The sequence below is a fragment of the Stigmatopora argus genome, chromosome 23, assembly GCF_051989625.1.
Source record: "Stigmatopora argus isolate UIUO_Sarg chromosome 23, RoL_Sarg_1.0, whole genome shotgun sequence".
In the NCBI taxonomy this organism is placed as follows: Eukaryota; Metazoa; Chordata; class Actinopteri; order Syngnathiformes; family Syngnathidae; genus Stigmatopora; species Stigmatopora argus.
This window is the reverse complement of record NC_135409.1, coordinates 8,493,318-8,513,830: the sequence shown is the minus strand read 5'-3', so window position 1 is coordinate 8,513,830 and position 20,513 is coordinate 8,493,318. Positions and strand designations below refer to the sequence as shown.

Sequence of the window (20,513 nt, the reverse complement as noted above, 5' to 3'; positions counted from 1 at the left end):
TTTGGTCCGCCTACTCTATAGCTAGCCAATAATAGTTGGTGAAAGCAATGACGTATCCCCAAGCCAGCAAAATGGCAATGCCTGCGAAAAAGCATTGTGGGGTTGCCGACTCGAAATCTGATTGGTTAAAAGCAACAGTCTTGTTTAATGCAGCAGAGCCCGCAGAACTGATTGTGAAGGCTTTGAGGCAGATTTCTGACCCTGGCAACAAATAATGGCTGAAATGTGATTGGTTAAATGCTTCAATATGAAAACACACATCTGGAAGCAGTGCAACCAGGGGGAAAAGCAATGAAAGGAAGCTAACAGACCATTTGGAATAATAAGTGTTGATAGACAAAATATAATATATGATTCAGATATTTCTTAGGCCAGCAGAGAAGGCCTTGAAGGCCCTGACGGCCCGCCACTTGTGTTTAATCTGCGAGGTGCGTGGCGGCGTTGGATCGCATCCATATGAAAAGTGCTTTAAGCTAACGCTTGTTTTGCCTTGGCGCTAGATCAGCTTGATTGAATTTTGCTTTATCCGCGCTACCTCTGCCAAAAGAAATTGCTCATGTTTGTCAGTAGCGTTAAGGGAGCTTGCTGGAAACTTTTATTTTAGGATTCTTCCCCCAGTGCGTGTATAGGATCTTCCTCTCGGGGTTCTACATTCGAGCGCTCGTCGAGTTTTAGGCTTTGAAGCAGGATATTTGAGATTTAAAACAAGACATCCTATTTTTGCATTCATGCCTGATAGTTGAGTCGTTCTCGTACCGTCGTCTCCGGTTGATGTCATTTCCGTTTGGAGACTGGTTCTCCTCCATTGGTCGCCAGCCATCCTAAACAGTGCCTCGAGTTGTCATCATGTGGTGGCGGTAATTGTAGCGCCTCGCGCGGGAGGTCAAACGATGTCATTTTAACTGGAGTTAATCATACGGCATCCGAAGCGGGGACCGGATTGCGCTTTCCGTGAAATGGCAGCTTTTGGGGGGTGGCATTATGTGACTTTCATTTCCACGCAGGTGTTGTATCTGATTCTCTTTGGGGGGGGGGCGGAAAAAAAATCATTTACGCAGATGCCTAGCGGCCTGTGAGTCGGTACACGGTCGATTGGTCGCCGGATTTTTGGTCGCCAATCTTTTGGTCGCCGGTCTTTTGGTCGCCCGGAAGGTTATTGATAATTACCATTGAAATGGTTGCTCAAATTCCCTAAATACAAACTGCCAATGACTATTTAGTCATACTTAATGCTCTAGTAATTATTAGGCTAAAGAAAAGCTCCAAATTTCCCGGACTTTTATTGTTTTTGTTGGAGAACTTGTTAAGACCCTGACTGAACATGCCGCTTGACAAGATCTTCATTTGCAAATGATGCAAATTGAAAGCCATTTTTTAAAATTTAATAAGGGACAGCACATATTAATCAACATATTCCTATTCATGTTAATGAGCATGTATATGTAAATATGTAAGATTGTAGTCGAGGACTAATTTCCATCTTTAGTCCCTTGTGCAGGTTGAAGGTAAACGAGGACACATAGCGTTGTGACTGCAATTTTGGTGGTCTAAAAGCCAGGCTTTAAGATGATTGGCCAAGAGGTTCAGAGACGGGAGTTGACGTATGCTAATTGCTATTGAGTTCCAGGTATGTGAGGCTTTGGCTAATTGAGCACTCTTTTTTTAAAGGGAACTACACAGTCCCCTCTAGAACCAGCCCTTGTTGCTGTGTTGGAATTTTTGGGTACAAAACCTTGCAGTGGGGGAGGAGCTATGTGATGGAAGATTTTGTATACTAAAGGTGGCATCTGCATACTTAACAGTAGTTTCCCTGTTTGGATTGGATAACTTTATTCATCCCGTATTCGGGAAATTTGGTTGTCACAGCAGCAAGAGGGTGAGGATGCAGAAATAGGAAAGGCATTTTAGACATAAATAGATAGGTCATAAGTAAGTTAATAAATAAATACATGAATACATATATAAACTGAATCTAGACGGAGATCTTCTTTCGTAATCGAATAAAATGGCTAGATTGGTCGCAGGGACCTCGGCTGAATTCCTATCAGGTCTCGCTTTGTTTGGCTTCCCCGCAAAATGGGCTTTTGACGATTCCGTGCGCTTACGTGTGTTGCGGGCCTGTTCCGTTTCGCGCCGCCACGCCACATGCGTGCTCGCATTTAACATCCCACGAAGGCCGCGGTGACGCCGACCCCCAAGCGAAGGCCGAGCGCGTCACGGGAAAGAAGCAAAGCTTCCACCCGTGGAATTTCTACGCAAAACTTGAAATTCCTCACCCGCCGCCGTCACGGAAACTCCATTGCATTGTTTGGCTCTCGGGCGTCTTTCAGTTCGACGGACGACCTGCGGCTCCAGAGCCGCGTGTGGCAATTCGACCCCTAAATTGGAAATACGAGCACTTGTTTTTTCATTTCTTTTTCCCCCGCGCTGAAATCGCACTTTGCATTCGGAGCACGTCTCATCCCGGACGTCCCGTTTGCGCCATTTCCGCTTTTTCCCGGCCAGCTGCGCCGCTAAATCCCCACGTCTAACCCGGCGGCGGCGGCGAGGGGGGGGGGGGGGCGCTGGGCCACGCCGCGACTTTTCCCAGCATCTCCGTTCGTGACTAATCCCCGCAGATTATCAAAGCTCCGGCAAACGCGCATCAGGCGGGCTCCGCCCTCGTCAAAGGGGGTTTTCATGCTCGTCTCCTGTTATTAAATTAGCTCGTAAGTCACCGCGTTGTAAGCGAGAAACATGCCAATTTGAAAAAAAATGACAAATTGCCCTTCTGGAAACTCCCGTGCGTGTTTGCTGTTGCTTTTCGGCCCGTTCTGGGTCACTTATGTTGAATTTATGTACCACTTTCTTATCAGTTACACCACATGTGGCAAAGTGGTGGCCCGGGGGCCAAATCTGGCCCGCCGCATCATTTTGTGTGGCCCGGGAAAGTCAATCATGAGTGCTGACTTTCTGTTTTAGGATCAAATTGAAATGAAGAGTATAGATGTATATTCAATTTCCTGATTTTCCCCCTTTTAAATCAATAATTGTCATTTTTTAATCCATTTTTTCTGTTTTTAGTTAAAAAAATCATTGTAAAATCTGAAAATATACTTAAAAAAATAAAATAAACATTTTTTAGATCTATAAAAAAACTGAATATTCAGGGCTTTTAATCTAGTTCTTTTAATCCGTTTATTAAAAAAAATCTAAATATTATATCTAAAATGGTCCGGCCCACATGAAACCGAGTTGACGTTAACACAGCCCGCGAACCAATTTTTTTAATCCATTTTTTCTGTGTTTTTAGTTCAAAAATCATTTTGTAAAATCTAAAAATATATTTTAAAAAGCTAAAATAAACATTCTATTAGATCTATAAAAAACTGAATATTCAGGGATTTTAATCCAGTTCTTTTAATCCATTTATTAAAAAAAAAAATCTAAATATTATATCTAAAATGGTCCGGCCCACGTGAAATCAAGTTGACGTTAAAGCGGCCCGGGAACCAACCCGAGTCTGATACCCCTGATTTACACTCTGAAATAGTACTTGGGTATGCTAATGTGTAACATTATGTACAGTTGAGTAGCCATTTGCTATGGGGAGATGCTGGTGGGTGGTCCCCAACGCAACTGAGGCGCCGACCGACTTTAATGATGTCGACTTGGCGAGTCAGCAATTCTCACCAACACGTCCTAAAAATGCCCGTTAGGTCATCCCATGCTTATTTCCCCCAAGATAGAAGAAATCTTAGCGCATTTGACTCGGACTTGTGATGTTTGTTTACTTGAACTTTAGCTTCTGTCGGCGTCGTAAAGGGAAACCAAAAAAGATGGCGGTGGGAAAACGTCGAGTTGTCAATGATCGGAACCGCGTGGAACCGTTTTTCTGTTTCGTTTCAGGCAGGCGGGCGGGTTATTTTCACGCGTGGCCGTTAAGTCCCGGCCGTGGCTTCTTTTTTTTTTGCGCTTACCTGGCTCTCTCTGCTCGCACCCGCCTGTGACTGCCTTGCCTTGAAGTCTGATAAATGTTGCATTTGTGTGTTTCTGCACACAGAGGGGGAAAAAAAAAAAAAAAGCTGGACAGCTCTTTTAGTCAACTCACAGACCTCCCTTTTTCTGTAAACGAAGCGATAGCAACCAGGCAAATGCGACGCACCCCCGGGATGCTAAAAGAGCCATTTGTTAAATTAGTCTTGAAATAGCGGGGGTGCCGTCGGCACACTTTTGAAAAATGGCGTCGCTTTGACATTGAACGCTCTCCTGGCGTTCGGCCTCGGAGGTTCTAAAAACGCCCCCGTCGCTCGCGTGTTGACGGCGCGTGTCCGCCGCCGCCGCTCGCAAGTGAATCACGGCTTTAATTAAGCGGACGCACGCCAAGCCGCGACTCATTAAACGTCGGCCCGAGGAACGTTGAAGCGACGGTAGCGAGCTCGGGAGGACTTTCCACTCAAAATGTTGGCCTTTTCCCACTAAGGACGGAGATTAATTGACCTTAAGACGCTCTTTTAATTCTAATGAATGCCAGCAGGCTTTGGTATTCAAGGCACTTGAGCATTTTTGGGGGCAAATTCCACTTTAGTTGTGGCCTACTTTTCCCCCGCTTTAAAGGACCCGTGGAAACTTTCCATTGAGCAGGAATGTTGTTACACGGTCTGTTCGTCGGGGCAAATTTCAGAATGTGGGAAAGAATGGACCCCGGGTCCGTGGCGACAAATGGCGGTAGAGGTCCGATCCATTTTGGTTTTCGGCTTGGGTGTCAGTGGCCAAGATTGCCATTCCCTCAATGAATGGTGTTCCGCAGGGATCGATCTCAGGGCCTCTCCTATTCATTTTAAACCACTCCCTCCTGTTGATTTTTTTTTTCTCCATTCTGGCTCACCTGGTACTCGGCCGTTTGGTCGCCGGACTTTTGGTTGCCCAGAAGGTTATTGATAATTACCATTTTAAATTGTTGCTCAAATTCCCTAAATACAAACTGCGAATTATTATTTAGTCATACTTAATGACCCAGTAATTATTAGGCTAAAGAAAAGCTCCAAATTTCCCGGACTTTTATTGTTTTTTTGTGTTGGAGAACTTGTTAAGACCCTGACTGACGTCCCTTCTTAAAGGGACAACGCATGTACATACAAACTTTTATACACTCAAACGTCGGCTCAGTGAAACTGCTCACGGGCGACCAAAAGTCCGGCGACCAAACGTCCGGTCACAGGCTCACCTACTGTGTTGACTTTGTGTGCTAAGGCTAGCTTCGTTCTTATCCAACAGGCTGGCAGAGCCAATGCGATCATTCCCACGACTTTTATGGCAGCGTTCTAAAACGTGAGATAATTCCATTATATGATCAGGCCTGAATTTAATACTCCCTGTAAATCTAGTGGGTTCCTCTTTGTCCCTCGCCACTACCGCGCGTCCATTTGTCCACCGTTTTTTTTTTTTTTTTCCCCGAGCGCCGCCAACCTCCCTTGGCGATTGCCCCGCCGCGGTCGGGCCCGGCTGGACGTATCCTCCTCCAAATGGGCCTGGCCAGAGACAAACTGACTCAGCAAGTAGCAGCTCCATATTAACACGGTGCCATAATAAAGAGGATCTATTTATATTTCATCAAATAAATGAGCTGCCTTTTGCACTTGGCAATGACACACTTGATATTCATAGCATACCCTGGAAACTCCCAACATTCAAAGTCTGCTAAAATGATGCTCCCGACTGTTGCCCTCAAAGATTAAATTTTTTAACTTCCTACACTGACGGATCATTTGACTTCAATTAAAAAAAAGTGAATTTATTTTGTTTTAATGCTTTTGCAGTGTCGTAGAGCAAGGGTGTCAGACTCGGGTTGGTTCGCGGGCCACTTTAACGTCAACTTGATTTCACGTGGGCCGGACCATTTTAGATATAATAATTAGATTTTTTTTAATAAATGGATTAAAAGAACTGGATTAAAAGCCCTGAATATTCCGTTTTTTTATAGATCTTAAACAGTTTATTTTAGCTTTTTTAAATATATTTTTAGATTTTACAAAATGATTTTTGAACTAAAAACACAGAAAAAAATGGATTAAAAAATGACAATTATTGATTTAAAAGGGGGAAAATCAGGACATTTAATATACATCTATACTCTTCATTTTAATTTGATCCTAAAATAGAAAGTCGCCACTCATGATTTACTTTCTCGGGCCACACAAAATGATGTGGCGGGCCAGATTTGGCCCCCGGGCCGCCACTTTGACACCAGTGTCGTAGAATGTCCACGTTTAGCCATTTTGCACCAAATCATTCATCGTCTCCAACGGCGACGATTAATGAGGCCCGTTGCTCTTTCCTGCCACCGACACGTTTTGCCTTTGTGATGCAAAGCGTCCGTGCCTTGGTGCCTTCGTGCCTTCGTCTTCGCCGCAGACAGACGAATGTGACGGAAACAATCGCTAGCGGCGCGCACAGATAAAGTTAATTTCCTTTCTCCGCCTGTCCAAGTGATGTCTATGCCACAAAAAAAGGACATGTTTCTCATGCAGAAATGTCTCCGAGCGGATAGCTGGTCTTTTGGCAGCGTCGGCGCTTCGCCCCATCCGTCATTCGCCATCCGACGGGGCCCGTCTGTCTTCCCCGCGCACGCTAGTTTTTTTCCACGCAGGACGTTTGCCTCTTTTGGGAAAAATCGCTTAGCGCCGAGGCGATGGGAGGAAGGTCTACCCAAGATCTCCCGCTCTGAATGAATTGGACAACAGCAGAAAGTGAGTTAAAAAGTGGGTTTATCATTTACACTACATGTGTCAAAGTAGCGGCCCGGGGGCCAAATCTGGCCCGCCGCATCATTTTGTGTGGCCCGGGAAAGTCAATCATGAGTGCCGACTTTCTGTTTGAGGATCAAATTAAAATGAAGAGTATAGATGTATATTACATTAATCCTGATTTTCCCCCTTTTAAATCAATCATTGTCATTTTTTAATCCATTTTTTCTGTGTTTTTAGTTCAAAAATCATTTTGTAAAATCTAAAAATAAATTTTAAAAAGATAAAATAAACATTGTTTTAGATCTATAAAAACTGAATATTCAGGGCTTGGGCGATGGGAGGAAGGTCTACCCAGATCTCCCGCTCTGAATGAATTGGACAACGGCAGAAAGCGAGTTAAAAAAGTGGGTTTAGCGTTTGCACGGCACGCCAAGCCGCGGACGCTCAAGACCTGTAATTTCCAGCGCTGTCTATTTTAGGAGGCAAGTGGAAAAAAAAAATACAGACACACTATAATTTAAAAGTGCACCAATTGGAGTGAGTGGTAGCTTGCAGGGAGAAAACTGAAATAAATCCTGCTTGTGGTGTGTTGGAGAAACTTTCTGAATTGTTGTAAATGTTAAGGAATTCCAAGGATAATGAAGGCGTTAACATTCATAGCGGGGGAAATAAAAACGTTAAGCCTTAGCATAACATAACATTGTTACACTGTTGCTAATCAATGGGAGGGTGCTCGGACGATTCGCTGAAAGACGTTTTGCCGACGGACAGTTCGCCGAACGGACGTTTCGCCAAAATGTCTTTCGGCGAATCGTCCGGTCACAGTTCATTTCAATGGGAAACGTTTGCTCGAGTTACGAAAAGCTCAACATACGATCTCAGTTTCGAACGGATTACGATCGTATGTCGAGGTACCACTGTACAGGAAACGGCGGCAGCTCTCCACGCCAAAGGCCGTCTCGCACCGTAATTACACACCAGCGCTCCAGCTGCGACTTTTAAAGACAAAATCCAAAAGCTTTCCTTTGATAAAACGGGCGGATTGACTCTTTAAAGCAAGTCGGGTGCGGCTTTGGCAGCCTTTTGGACTCCCCTCGCGTGCGCAGCTGGCGCTCGAGAATCCGACGTGGGCCGCTCGACCTTTTTGAGGGCGTTCAAAGACTGGAAAATCAATGGCCGTACGGTTGACCTTAGCGAGAGTGACCGAGTGTCCGCCAAAGAGCCGTCTTGTCGTTGAGGCAAAATCCTTTGACGTTGAAAAGATGGACGCTAGCAGAAGTCCACTTGACTGACAAAAAAAGGAAAAGAAAATCCTCAAGTGCCTTTGCGCTTGATCTAAATCGATCTCTTCCCCATTCGCTGCCTCTTTTATTTCTGCTTTGCAAAGCTCTTTGACTTTTTTTTTCCTCTCCACTCCCCCTTCTAAATTTAGTCCCTGCGGCCATCTTTAACTCCATTCTTCGGGCTAGTCCGAGCACGTTTATAACTGCGGTGGGCTGGCGACGCCATGAGCGAGCGGTGGCAAGCACTCGTCAGTTTTTTTCATTTATGCAAAATCCTTTTTTTTTTTCCCCTTGAATTTCATTCATAGACATCCAAGGCGTTTTATCTGTTTATAATCTATTTTGGGCGTTATGGTGTTATGTCTTTGTCACCTTGACATGTCGTCTTCTTATGCACGTACAGTGGTACCTCGACATACGACCTTAATACATTCCGGGACTGAGATCGTATGTCGAGCTTTTTGTAACTCCAGCGGACGTTTCCCATTGAAATGAACTGAAAACAAATGAATTGGTTCCAACCCTCTAAAAAAACACCAAAAACAGGATATTGGATTGGAAAAAATGTTTTATTTCTTCTAATTCGCCATCTATTAATAAAGTAACACATAACTAGTGGTTTAATAGTAATAAAATGTGTTTAATATAACTAAAATTAGACAAATTTCGCAGAGGGTAGAGACACCGACATACACGGAGGCGGAGGGGGGCATTCGGGGGTGACTTTATCCACGGCAACTCACTCGTAACGAAACAAACAAATTTAAATTAACTTGGATTAATATATACAGACACACTCAAACATACGTTTAATGTAACTTTACACAAAACTGAATTCTATTTTTGTCTTAATCTTTTGTTACCTTCGTTCTGGGCGGGTTAGCGGTTTGCCACGCCTCCACCCTCACGTTCACTATCGATGGGCTGTTTGCTGTTGTATTGCCTTCAAAATATTCCCAAAATGATGCACACAAATGTCCTCACACGACCACATAACGCACGACCACTTGCCAACGAGAAGTAGTCTTGAATGAGCGATGGCGGGAGCTAACAGGTTAAGGAAGAAATAACAGCCTACCCACGTATTGATTGTGGGTAATGAAGTTTTATTCTTAGAAAGGGTGCCATTGCCTATCCATGACCAGACGTTTGGTAGCGTGGCGCAGGAGCTCCAAGTAACCACGGCCACCTGAATTATTATCCAGGCAAATATGATGAAAGTAGCTCCAGTCGTCAGGTGGCTTTCCAAGTGTGAGAGAGCGTCTGAAAGACTGCTCCTCTCACACACTCTCCGCCTTTGTCAGAACGCCGTCCGATATTTTACACCCCGCCCTTTTCTGCTGACTCGTCCTTTCCGCTGGCTCTTCTTGTCCAAAGGTTCTCTCTTCCGTAGGCTGAGGTGCGCCAAGGCCTCGTGTCGAACCCGAACCACGTTTACGCTTTGCAAGGGAAATTGAACACGCCGATTCCCTCACTCGCCGCTCTTACAAAACGCGGCTTGGCGGCACCGCGGGAAGTCGACGTAGACCCTTGGCGTCTCGGCGGGAGGCGCCGTAAAAAGCAATTTCAGGTAATGGCTGCCCACTCTTGCACGTCAACTATTTTCTGAGAGTTGGCCAAATAAGATGCCGAGTGCTGCGTTTTTAACAGCTAATTAGCCCGTTTTTCAAGAAAGAAAAAAAAAAACTAGTATTTCATGATGATGTAAGGTAATATCGATTTGAACACAAGGACTTTGTTTTGACCATTTTTGGGCTGAGATTATCAACTATTCGACACAATTTGACGTTTGTAGCAATTTGATTGGATTGGGGATTTTCACCTAAACCACATGTGTCAAAGTGGCGGCCCGGGGGCCAAATCTGGCCTGCCGCATCATTTTGTGTGGCCCGGGAAAGTAAATCACGAGTGCCGACTTTCTGTTTTAGGATCAAATTAAAATGAAGAGTATAGATGTATATTACATTTCCGGATTTTTCCCCTTTTAAATCAGTAATTGTCATTTTTTAATCAATTTTTAGTGTTTTTAGTTCAAAAATCATTTCGTAAAATCTAAAAATATATTTTAAAAAAGCTAAAATAAACATTGTTTTAGATCTATAAACAACTGAATATTCAGGGCTTTTAATCCAGTTCATTTAATCCCTTTATAAAAAAAATATCTAAATATTATATCTAAAATGGTCCAGCCCACATGAAATCAAGTTGACGTTAAAGCGGCCCGCGAACCAACCCGAGTCTGACACCCCTCACCTAACCAATCCATTACATTCCCGGTTTCCGTTGACAACCACAGAGAAAAATTCAAGCAAAAAATAAATAGCTCTAGCATTGATCCCTGTGGAACACCATTCATTTCAATGGAAATCTAATACCTATAATCAAATCAACTTTTTTTTTTTTTAAATGTGCAGCTCATTCACCCCCACTAAAAACGTTAGCCTAGTATACCCTCCCATATGCAATCAGATTCCCCGTTTTCTTCTGCGCCTATTTACACTTTGAATCCGGATTCCCCATGTAAGTACATCGTTAAATGTAGTATTATGCTTGTTTCTCTCCAGAGAAAATTGTGGTTGCTAAGGCGCTCTTATTGTTTAGGGGAGCCCTCCTGTCTCGTTAAGTCGTTGGAAACCATTTGGGTTATTACGCCGCTTTGTGTGGGAAAATGTCGCCGTGATTACCAGCGGGATTCGCCAGCCGTCTGGCTATTAAACACTGTTTTTTTTTTTTAATTATCCCCCAAACGCTGTGTCTAATTAGCCACGATAAAAAAAATGCGGCGCACTGTCAAACGCAAACGTGTTTTTGCCCTCGCGCTGACTGAGTGGCGACATCGGCTTCAATTTGTCGGGGAAATGAAACCGGCTGAATGTCCATCTTTCAGCGCCAGTGACGTCGCTAGGCGTAGAGGATGGTGTACCCTATTGACTGATTTTTTTTATTTTTATCGTGATAACAATTTTAGTATTGGTCCATATATAAGGCGCACTGGATTATAAGGCGCCCTGTCTATTTTGGAGAAAATGGAAGACTTTTATGTGCGCCTTATAGTCGTGAAAATACAGTACTTCTAAAACTTCCCGGAAAGTTAAACAAAAACGTACATTTTTGCCCTCAAACATGCGTTTGCATTTTTCAAATCCACGGCTGCATTATTGTAAGCGGATTGACGAGCCTTTTGGGCCATGTTGACTTGTTTTGGGATATTTAGCTCCGACAAAACGGCTTTTTATTTTGCTAACTTCCTTTTTTTTTTTAGCCTCATGGCGTCCGCCTCCTACTAGAAAGCCTTCCTTAAAGGAATCTTTGGTCTTCCAACTCATGAATTAGTCAGTCGCATTCTCCCTTGCAACTCTGAGCCTTTTATTTAATTTAATTTGATATCAATTCGGCTTTAGATGTTTTATTCATAAGCCCCCCCGAGTGGCGACGCAGAGCACCGGGGAGAATTCCAAATGCTTTTCCCTTTGAACTGAATCATGTGTTCCACACTTTTGCCACTCATTTGCCATGACTCAAAACGCCTGAGTGACTCCAACGGTGGCTCACTCCTTCTTTCCCGCGACCCCCCGCCGCGTCTCGTCTCGTTTTTTTTCCGTTTCTCTCTCTCTCCGGTGCCGTCTGCTCCGTCACCCCCCTTCCACGCTCGAGCGCCTTTGACCGCTCCTCAAAAAAGCCACCCCCCCGTCCAAATCCAATAATTGTGCGGCAGTCGCCGGGTCCACGGCGCGCTCGCGCCTTTTCCAAAACATCTGCGGGCCGCGATTCCGTGAGTCAGGCAAGCGAGTGGGCAGCTAAGTCTTTGGAGTCGTGACGTCATTTTTGAGACCAGACAGACAGTGGGTTTTTAGAAAAAAAGAAAAAAAATGCAAATGAGAAGAACAGATGTGCGATGCGCTTACTCACTCACTCGCCGTCATACTCGGCCGCCGCTAACGCGCAGGTGGTGCTCATTTTACCACATACCTGTCAACCTCTGCCGATAACTGCCCTTATAAATGATTATGATTCCCCTTACAAACCCCCCCAAAACCTTACAAACACCGTACGACTCGTACGGCTAAAAAGAAAGGAAGTTAGCAAAATAAAAAGCAGTTTTGTCAGAGCTAAATATCCCAAAACAAGTCAACATGGCCCAAAAGGCTTGTCATCCGCTTACAATAATGCAGCCGTGGATTTGAAAAATGCAAACGCGGGGTGGGGATGAAAAAGATGAGTTTTTGTGTTGTGGTCCCATTTACAGCATCGCGTAGAGCACGTGTCAAAGTGGCGGCCCGGGGGCCAAATCTGGCCCGCCGCATCATTTTGTGTGGCCTGGGAAAGTCAATCATGAGTGCCGACTTTCTGTTTTAGGATCATATTCAAATGAAGAGTATAGATGTATATTACATTTCCTGATTTTCCCCCCTTTTAAATCAATCATTGTCATTTTTTAATCCATTTTTTCTGTGTTTTTAGTTCAAAAATCATTTTGTAATATCTAAAAATATATTTAAAAAAAAGCTAAAATAAACTTTGTTTTAGATCTATGAAAAACGGAATATTCAGGGCTTTTAATCCAGTTCTTTTAATCCATTTATTTTAAAAAAATCTCAATATTATATCTAAAATGGTCCGGCCCACGTGAAATCAAGTTGACGTTAAAGCGGCCCGCGAACCAACCCGACCGAGTCTGACACCCTTGGCGTAAAGCCCAGCTAGGAATTAGTTTGGTGACAATGCCATTTTTTCATAGGCGATAATCACGGATTTCCAAGCTTTTCCGTCCATGCTTTTCCGTTAAAAACGTAGCGGCGTGAGCCTTATCTTCATTTCTTTTGTCATTAACAGTCGTCAACAGATAAGCGCCCGCCACGTGACCCCTATTGGCAGGAATTCTGGGCGCACCGCCGGTCTTTACGCCGGTTAATGGTCAATTCGGCGTGCCAGCGTGGCATCGGTGCAGCTTTAAGACGGCGGCGGCACGCTCCATTCTCCTCACCCCCGTCTTCTATTCTTCCCATTTCCCGGCCAGCCTGGCAACAAAGCCAAAAGTGGAATTTCACAGGCAAAGCGCGCCTGCCAATAGCGACACGGATTTGCATGTTTGCCGTCAACAGATTTGTAAATTTGCCACTCAAACGCACCAGCGGCTGTGCGGAGAGCGCAAATACGAAAACCCAGAGCATGACGTGGCAGATGCGCTCCCCGCTTCCTTTTAATTGCTTTTCGACACCCCGTCTGCTTTCATTCTGATTTGTCGGCATTATTTATGACGGGGGTGGACGCTAACGATAATTGTCCAACACATGTAGAGGGCGATCGTCGTAAAACGGAGTCATAAACGCGGCGCTGGTATTCATTTGAAGCCTGTAATTGAGTTTGGCTGAAGCTGGCCGACTTTTCCGTCATCTTCCCGCAAACCAAAAAGTTTCACGTTAACTCATTGGCTGCCATTGACGGTGGGTGACGGACCAAATGGCAAGTTATGAGGCTTAAATGAAGGAACTGCGCTACTGTCCTGATACATCGGCTTCAATAATACTACCGTATTTTCACGACTATATGGCGCATCCTATTTTTAGCCGCAGTGTCAGTAACGAGTGCTATTTCTGTATTTTAAACACACAAAGGACGCACCGTTTTTAAAGACTCATATATATTATATATGAATAATGAACCGCAATAGCGCTGGCTACCGGAAGCAGCCCCAGACTCTTTTTCCGATTTCCGGTGCGCAGTGACTGCTGGGATTTATAGTTCTTACACCCACACGCTAAAAACACGTTTTTAAAAAGGCAACGGAAGCAAAACTGAGTTGGGTTGTACTTTATTTAGCCATTTTACAACTTACTCACGTCATCATCACCCACAAAGTCCTCATTTTCTGTGTCCCAATTCAACAATTGCCCAAATTGAGTCTTCCAAAACGCCGGGTCCAGCGTTTGTAGTTCTCAAGCCTCCGGGAATGACGGCAAGCTCCGAGTTAATATATATAATGTATATTTTAGTTTTATACGTCCGTCCAGGCGGCCACAATCCATTCGCAAATAGTAGCTAGCTAGTAGCTAGCGTAACTATTCCAACGCTGCCTTCCATGCTTCGTAAAGCTGTGCTGATGTCAATCGCCAGGCCACAATCCATTGGGTGTATTGACAAAAGAACTACTACATATCCCAGCAGTCACTGCGCAGTACTTTGTCTACGGGAAAATAGTAGAGTCGGGGGCTGATTGCCGTAGTTGTGAGAGCTGTAGAGGATGGTGTACCCTGTCCACTGATATATTTTATTTTATTGTGATAACAATTTTAGTATTGGTCCATATATAAGGCGCACTGGATTATAAGGCGCCCTGTCTATTTTGGAGGAAATTTAAGACTTATGTGTGTCTTAAAGTCGTGAAAATCCGGTATTTGTTAAACGATGCCTTTCTCCCAATCTAAAAGGATCTCACGTCGGAACGGACTCGACGCGTATCGCCGTCCGTGGCAGCCGGCAAGTTTAATGGCAACACGGGGTGCGTCATGTAATATGCAGGTGTCTGTTCTGGCCTCATCCGTGAACATGAGGATTGTCATTAACGCATGATTTTCCTTCCTTTTGCGTCACCCGCTAAAGTCTTTCCGTGACAACTAAGGCCGCCTGTGGTCGACTCTTTTGCTGACGAGTCCACTCTCGCCATCTCGTTGTGGCGACGCCCCGGTTCCTTACCCCGTTTCTCCGCCTCTTGTTTTGCAGCCATGCGCCGGAACCCCTTCGTGGCGGAAAGCTGCTGTGGAAAAGGCACCCATAGCGCCCTCCGGGAACTCTACGACCCCTCCCAGGTAGGTCGCCGTCTGCCATTTCCCCCCCCCCCCCCCCCCCCTTCTTCGCCAATCGTCAAATCGTCACCCTCTCGCCGGCGGATTGTGTAAACCTAAATCGATCGCCAGCCAATTGCTAGGGTGGTTATAAAGGACACAAAGGACACTGCGATTAATTAGATGAATATTTTCATTGTGTTAGTTTTTTTTATCGTGATAACAATTTTAGTATAGGTCCATATATAAGGCGCACTGGATTATAAAGCTCCCTGTCTATTTTGGAGGAAATTTAAGACTTTATGTGCGCCTTATAGTCGTGAAAATACGGTATTTGTTAAACGATGCCTTTCTCCCAGTCTAAAACTTGACGCGTATCGCATAGATAGAATCCCGCGCTTGTCTTTTTTGGTGGCTTTGCCGCTGGACACGTGTCAGAGTGTCCGCCGGGCAAACGGCCCGAGGTGATGCTACCGCAGCGATGCCTTGCTTCTATTTATTTTAATTTTTTTTCTGCTTCATCACGGCCCGACGCTGGGTTTTTTCCACACGTCCTCGCTCATGTGAAGTCCCATTGATATGTGCGCGGGAGTGGGAGGGAGGTTGGGTTTTTTTGGCTGAAGCTAGAGTAAACTGGAGCCGGGGGCCGGGGGCCGCCAACCGGGGGCTTGAGGTCAGGAGAGGGCTGTATGTATCTGTGTGCCTTCTCTGACTCTCTCACTTTGACTTCCCAGTCAAAGGCCAGAGGGAGATTTTTCCTCTTCAAAAGGTGCCGTGAAATATTTCAGCAATTGACTTCAAGACGATGGACCGTATTTGGGCACGATTGAAGACCCCCCCCCCCCGTAAAGCCGCAGAACAGCATTAATAATGAAATGAGATCCTAAGCGCCTCGATGAAAATCTCCCTTTTGATTCCCTCGTCTCTTTCCGCCTGTCGCGTGAAGCTATAATTCACACAAAAGGAGCGGCGAGGGCGGACGTCGTAATTAAGCGGAGGGGCGAAAGCGGGGGCGCGCCGCTATTATCTCCTCCGACAAATCCTTACGGCGGGCCAAGGGGGAAGCTTTGATGGAGGTCGCCGACCTCTGGCCCCGGTCAATTTGTTCCCACCGTCCATCCATCCGTCCTGTGGAAAACAATCACGGCCCAATTTCAATCCATCTCCGAATCCAAGAGAAGGATTTAGTCCATTTTTCACGGGGCAAACCAACGCGTGGCGCTCGATGTTGATGGCGCGCGGCCAATCCGGTTTGCCTTGAACGGCGCATTTTGTGGTTCTCCCCCGGAGAGCTTCCCGTCTTGTGCGGCAGATTTAAACGGACAAAAACAGATGCCGCGGGCCCGAGGCTCCGCCCGTGAAGCTTTAAGGGCTAAAAGAGCCGACGTCATTAGCGTTGGGCTTTGTACGTACTGCCGTCAAACTGAACTCGTTGGCCGTGGCTGCAATTTGGGCCAATCATCTCCAGACCGCTCAACACAATTGTCGCTTTAATTTAATGCTAGCGTGCCCCTTAATTGTAGCTCCTTCCGATCTTAGCTAAATCTGTATTTAAAAAAAAAAAAACAATAGAATATTGCGCCTGTAAAAACCAGCACTCTGTCACTGTCCAAGCGAGCCGCTTGCAAACCCACAGCGCATCCCATCATGCAAACTAGCCGTCGAAAAAGCCAGCACTTAAGTGTCGCTGCATACGTTTGATGGAGGATGCGAATCATAGGTTTTGGATTGGATTGGATTGGATTGGATAACTTTATTCATTCCGTATTCGGGGAATTTCATTGTGGCCGTAGCAAGAGGGTGATTAGACAGAACAACAAAGCAAAAGCACAAAGTACAAAGCAAATCAAAGTAAATGGGATCATTGAGAATCACCAAATCAAATCATTAAGACAGAAAAGCAGCAAAAACACAGAACGAGCAAGAGTGGACGGAGCTACCGCCACCGGCTGCCACTTGAATGGCGCCATTTTGGTTTGTATTGTAACAGGTTTTGTATAGTAAGGCTTCTTTCTTAGAGATGACCATGTATAGTAAGGCTTTTCGTTAAAAAATGACCATGTATAGTAAGGCTTTTTCATTAAAAATGACCATGTATAGTAAGGCTTTTTCATTAAAAATGACCATGTATAGTAAGGCTTTTTTATTGAATAAAATGTCCATGTATAGTAAGGCTTTAAAAAAAAAAACAACCATGTATAGTAAGGCTTTTTTATTGAAAAAAATGTCCATGTATAGTAAGGCTTTTTAAAAAAACGACCATGTATAGTAAGGCTTTTTTGGTAAAAAAAAAAACGACAGTATATATAGTAAGCCCTTTTTCTTTTTAAAAACGACATAATATGAATGTATTATGTTATATATTTGATTTGAATTTTTCCCACCACCAGGCGGAGCCGGCCGGACGGGCCGCGGTCCACCAGAGCCGACGAGAGCGTGTGGCCGAGGCGTGTCGGGCGAGCAGCGCGTCCAGCCGCAAGCGGAGGGTCCTGACGCCCGGCGATCTGAAACACCTGGTGGTGGACGAGGAGCACGAGCTCCTCTACTGCTACGTCCCCAAAGTGGCCTGCACCAACTGGAAGCGAGTCATGATGGTGCTGACGGCTCAGGGCAAGTATAGGTGAGAAGGCAACCATCACTTTCCTTGCGTGGACCCTGCCAGCCATTTTTACCAGACGGACATGAAATGACCCGATGGCTGTCATTTTACGGCTCGGTTCTGCTACATCTGCCCGCCCAAGAGTGCTTATTCCCGGGCTGCCATTGACGGTAGACTGATAAATTGAGAGTGATGAGCGGCAAAGGGAAATGAATCATTGATTTTTACTATAATTTGGACAACGCCGGTGGCGGGCCGGATTAAAAATCCTAACGTCCCGTATATGGCCCACGGGCCGAGGTTGGAAAAACTGGTACACACACACAAAGATGTGTGGGCGGGGCGAGCGCGCGAATCCCGTTTCCGCGAAACTTCCGTTCGGCCGAATGACCGTTCGGTGGCACGTCCATTCGGCGACCTGTCCATCTGTCAAACGTCCGTCGGCGAAACGTCTTTAGGCGACTCATCCGGCCACGATTTTTACCTCCATTTCCGTTTTTTTTTTTTTCTAGCGACCCCATGGAAATCCCTTCCAACCAAGCCCACGTGCCCTCCAACCTGAAGACCCTGAACCAGTACAGCATCGGCGAGATCAACCGTCGGCTGAAGACCTACCTGAAGTTCCTGTTCGTGCGCGAGCCCTTCGAGCGGCTGGTGTCGGCCTACCGCAACAAGTTCACCCTCAAGTACAACTCGTCCTTCCACAAGCGCTTCGGCACGCGCATCGTGCGGCGCTACCGCAAGAACGCCACGGCCGAGGCGCTGGCCAACGGCGCCGACGTCAGCTTCAAGGAGTTCGCCGAGTACCTGGCCGACCCGGCCACGCGGCGCGACGGTCCGCTCAACGAGCACTGGCAGACGGTCTACCAGCTGTGCCACCCCTGCCACATCCGCTACGACCTGGTGGGCAAGTACGAGAGCCTGGAGGAGGACGCCGACTACGTGCTGCGATTGGCCGGCGCCGCCGACTCGCTGAGCTTCCCCAGCTACGCCAAATCCACCCGCACCACCGACGCCATGACGGCTGAGTTCTTCGCCAACGTTAGCGTGGAGCAGCGGCGCCGGCTCTACCGCCTCTACGAGCCGGACTTCCTCATGTTCAACTACTCCACGCCCGCCTACCTGCGGCTAGACTAGCTAGCTAACGGGTTAGCGTGCTAGTTTCTTCGGGCCACGTCAAGTCGGCTGGTTTTAGGCTGAAGCGGGTCTTCGGGCAAAAGGAAAGAGCGACGCGACACGGCGGATTTCAAGACACTGGAGCTCGTGGGCGCCACCCACGGGCTCGCCCCAAGAAGTCCTTCCTTATTTTCCAGGCGCTCGTCTTGGAAAGTAAGTTTTGCCGCGAGACGGCAAGAGAGAATTCACCTTTTTTGACAGAAAGGCTTTTTAATTTGATTTGCTTGCTCCTGGACAGAATTTGGACACTAGTTTGCTTTTCATTCTTTCGCTGGTAAAAGTGACACCAATTTTGATAACAACGCTCTCCGTCGGAGCTGCCACAATTATTTGCATAGTCGGTGGACAAATCACTTTTTTACTGTTTATGTTACAGAAATGAGGAATTGCTAAGTCTCTAAACTATTTATTTATTTTTTTGAAAAACTTTTTTTTGAAAAAACAACCCAAAAGTAAATTCAAGTACCGTATTTTCATGACTATAAGGCGCACATAAAAGTCTTAAATTTCCTCCAAAATAGACAGGGCGCCTTATAATCCAGTGCGCTTTATACAGTGTGGCCCCAATCTTGATAAAGTCCCACCTGACCGACACAATGATAAAGCTATCCAAAAAAGGGCAAACACGGGAGATTTTGTTGGCACGATAACTTTAAAGCCATGCTGTTGCACATGACGCTCTAATTAAAAGTAAAAGTCTGTACAATACGAGGAGAGAAGGACAATTGTTACAGCGGTGCTGGAAGAAAAGATTGTAAATAACTTCGAAGTGGGCCTAGAATGCTAGATGGACACCATTTGATGCATTTCTGTCCTCGGGACAGACCTGTAATGGCTATATTCTTAGCATGCTTCCCCTCAAAAATGCCCTCTGACCCCACAGCTGCTTTTTTGGGGTGATGTGTCCATACCACTTGGCTTGGTGGGTGGGTGACAGCCCAACTCTTTGCCTATAGACACAGCCAGAAAGCCCTCATTCACCCTTACTTAGATTGGTTTATGTAGTTTGGTCGGCCAAACTCAATGTCAAATGTGCACGACACGGGTTAATGCTTGGTTTTGCTCAAATTATGAGTGCCACTCAAAACATCCAATTTTCTGGTTGGCTTTCTGACATACTACCCTTGGAAAAAACACTGGAGGTTAAGCAAGGTTGTGCATGGTTGCCACTTGGATGGGAGACTTCCTTGGGATACCGGGTGCTGGCTGTCCTTGTGTTTGCAAGGTTGTGCATGGTTACCACTTGGATGGGAGACTTCCTTGGGATACCGGTTGGGTGCTGGTTGTCCTTGTGTTTGCTCACTTAGCCTGGTGAGAAGCAGTTTGATCCACATTTAAACACAAAGCCCTCACTCACCTTTACTTCTATGTATTTGTGTAGCAAACTTCCACAGAACTGTTGATGCTACTTCAACCATCTAATATCATTTCCTGGTTGGTAAGTCATGATTTTTCATGAAGTTTGCCACACAATGTTGAATTGACATACATACATTCAACATTTAACATGCATACATAACACCATCTTAAAAAAATATATATATATATCAGTGCTGAGTCTTAGTAGCAAGAGTGGCTTCCGCTTACGAGTTTCAGCGTGGATTTTCACATTTTTATGAACTTAAAAATTAATATATTTTTATTTTAAATAATTAATAGCGGAAGAACAAAAAATCGCCAAGTAATGAATTCGTGCTAATCGAGGGATTACTGTACATCCATACATTTTACACAATTTAAAACTTACATCATTTAACAACATACATTCATACATACACACGCGCGCACACACACACACGTGTCCTGCTTAATTAAAAAAATGAAAAGCCAAGCTTTTATGTACCCGCGGCTTGAGCAAATGGATTTTGGTTGGATTGGATCCTTGTGAAACAGTTTCGATAATGTTTTTTTTTTTGTGCTGTTTTGAATAAAACAAATATAATTT

At 45.4% G+C, this 20,513-nt stretch overlaps 2 protein-coding genes across 12 annotated transcripts in view; one reads left to right on the top strand and one right to left on the bottom strand.

Annotated features, from left to right (window-relative positions):
- The window catches only part of mkln1 (muskelin 1, intracellular mediator containing kelch motifs), a 159,138-nt gene that overhangs the window by 107,694 nt on the left and 30,931 nt on the right, over positions 1-20,513 (bottom strand). The gene's annotated exons all lie outside the window — the stretch shown is intronic.
- chst11 (carbohydrate (chondroitin 4) sulfotransferase 11) overlaps positions 1-20,513 on the top strand; it is a 26,221-nt gene extending 5,708 nt beyond the window's left edge. For 7 of the 8 annotated variants that reach the window (XM_077594476.1, XM_077594477.1, XM_077594474.1 and 4 more), the window contains 3 exons: positions 14,732-14,817; positions 17,184-17,413; positions 17,905-20,513. In XM_077594476.1, coding sequence (XP_077450602.1) covers positions 14,734-14,817; positions 17,184-17,413; positions 17,905-18,529 — 939 coding nt within the window. In that variant the 5' untranslated portion in view covers positions 14,732-14,733 and the 3' untranslated portion in view covers positions 18,530-20,513. Of the gene's footprint in view, positions 1-7,712; positions 9,582-14,731; positions 14,818-17,183; positions 17,414-17,904 lie in introns of those variants that run through there. The other variant, XM_077594479.1, reaches the window with a different exon arrangement.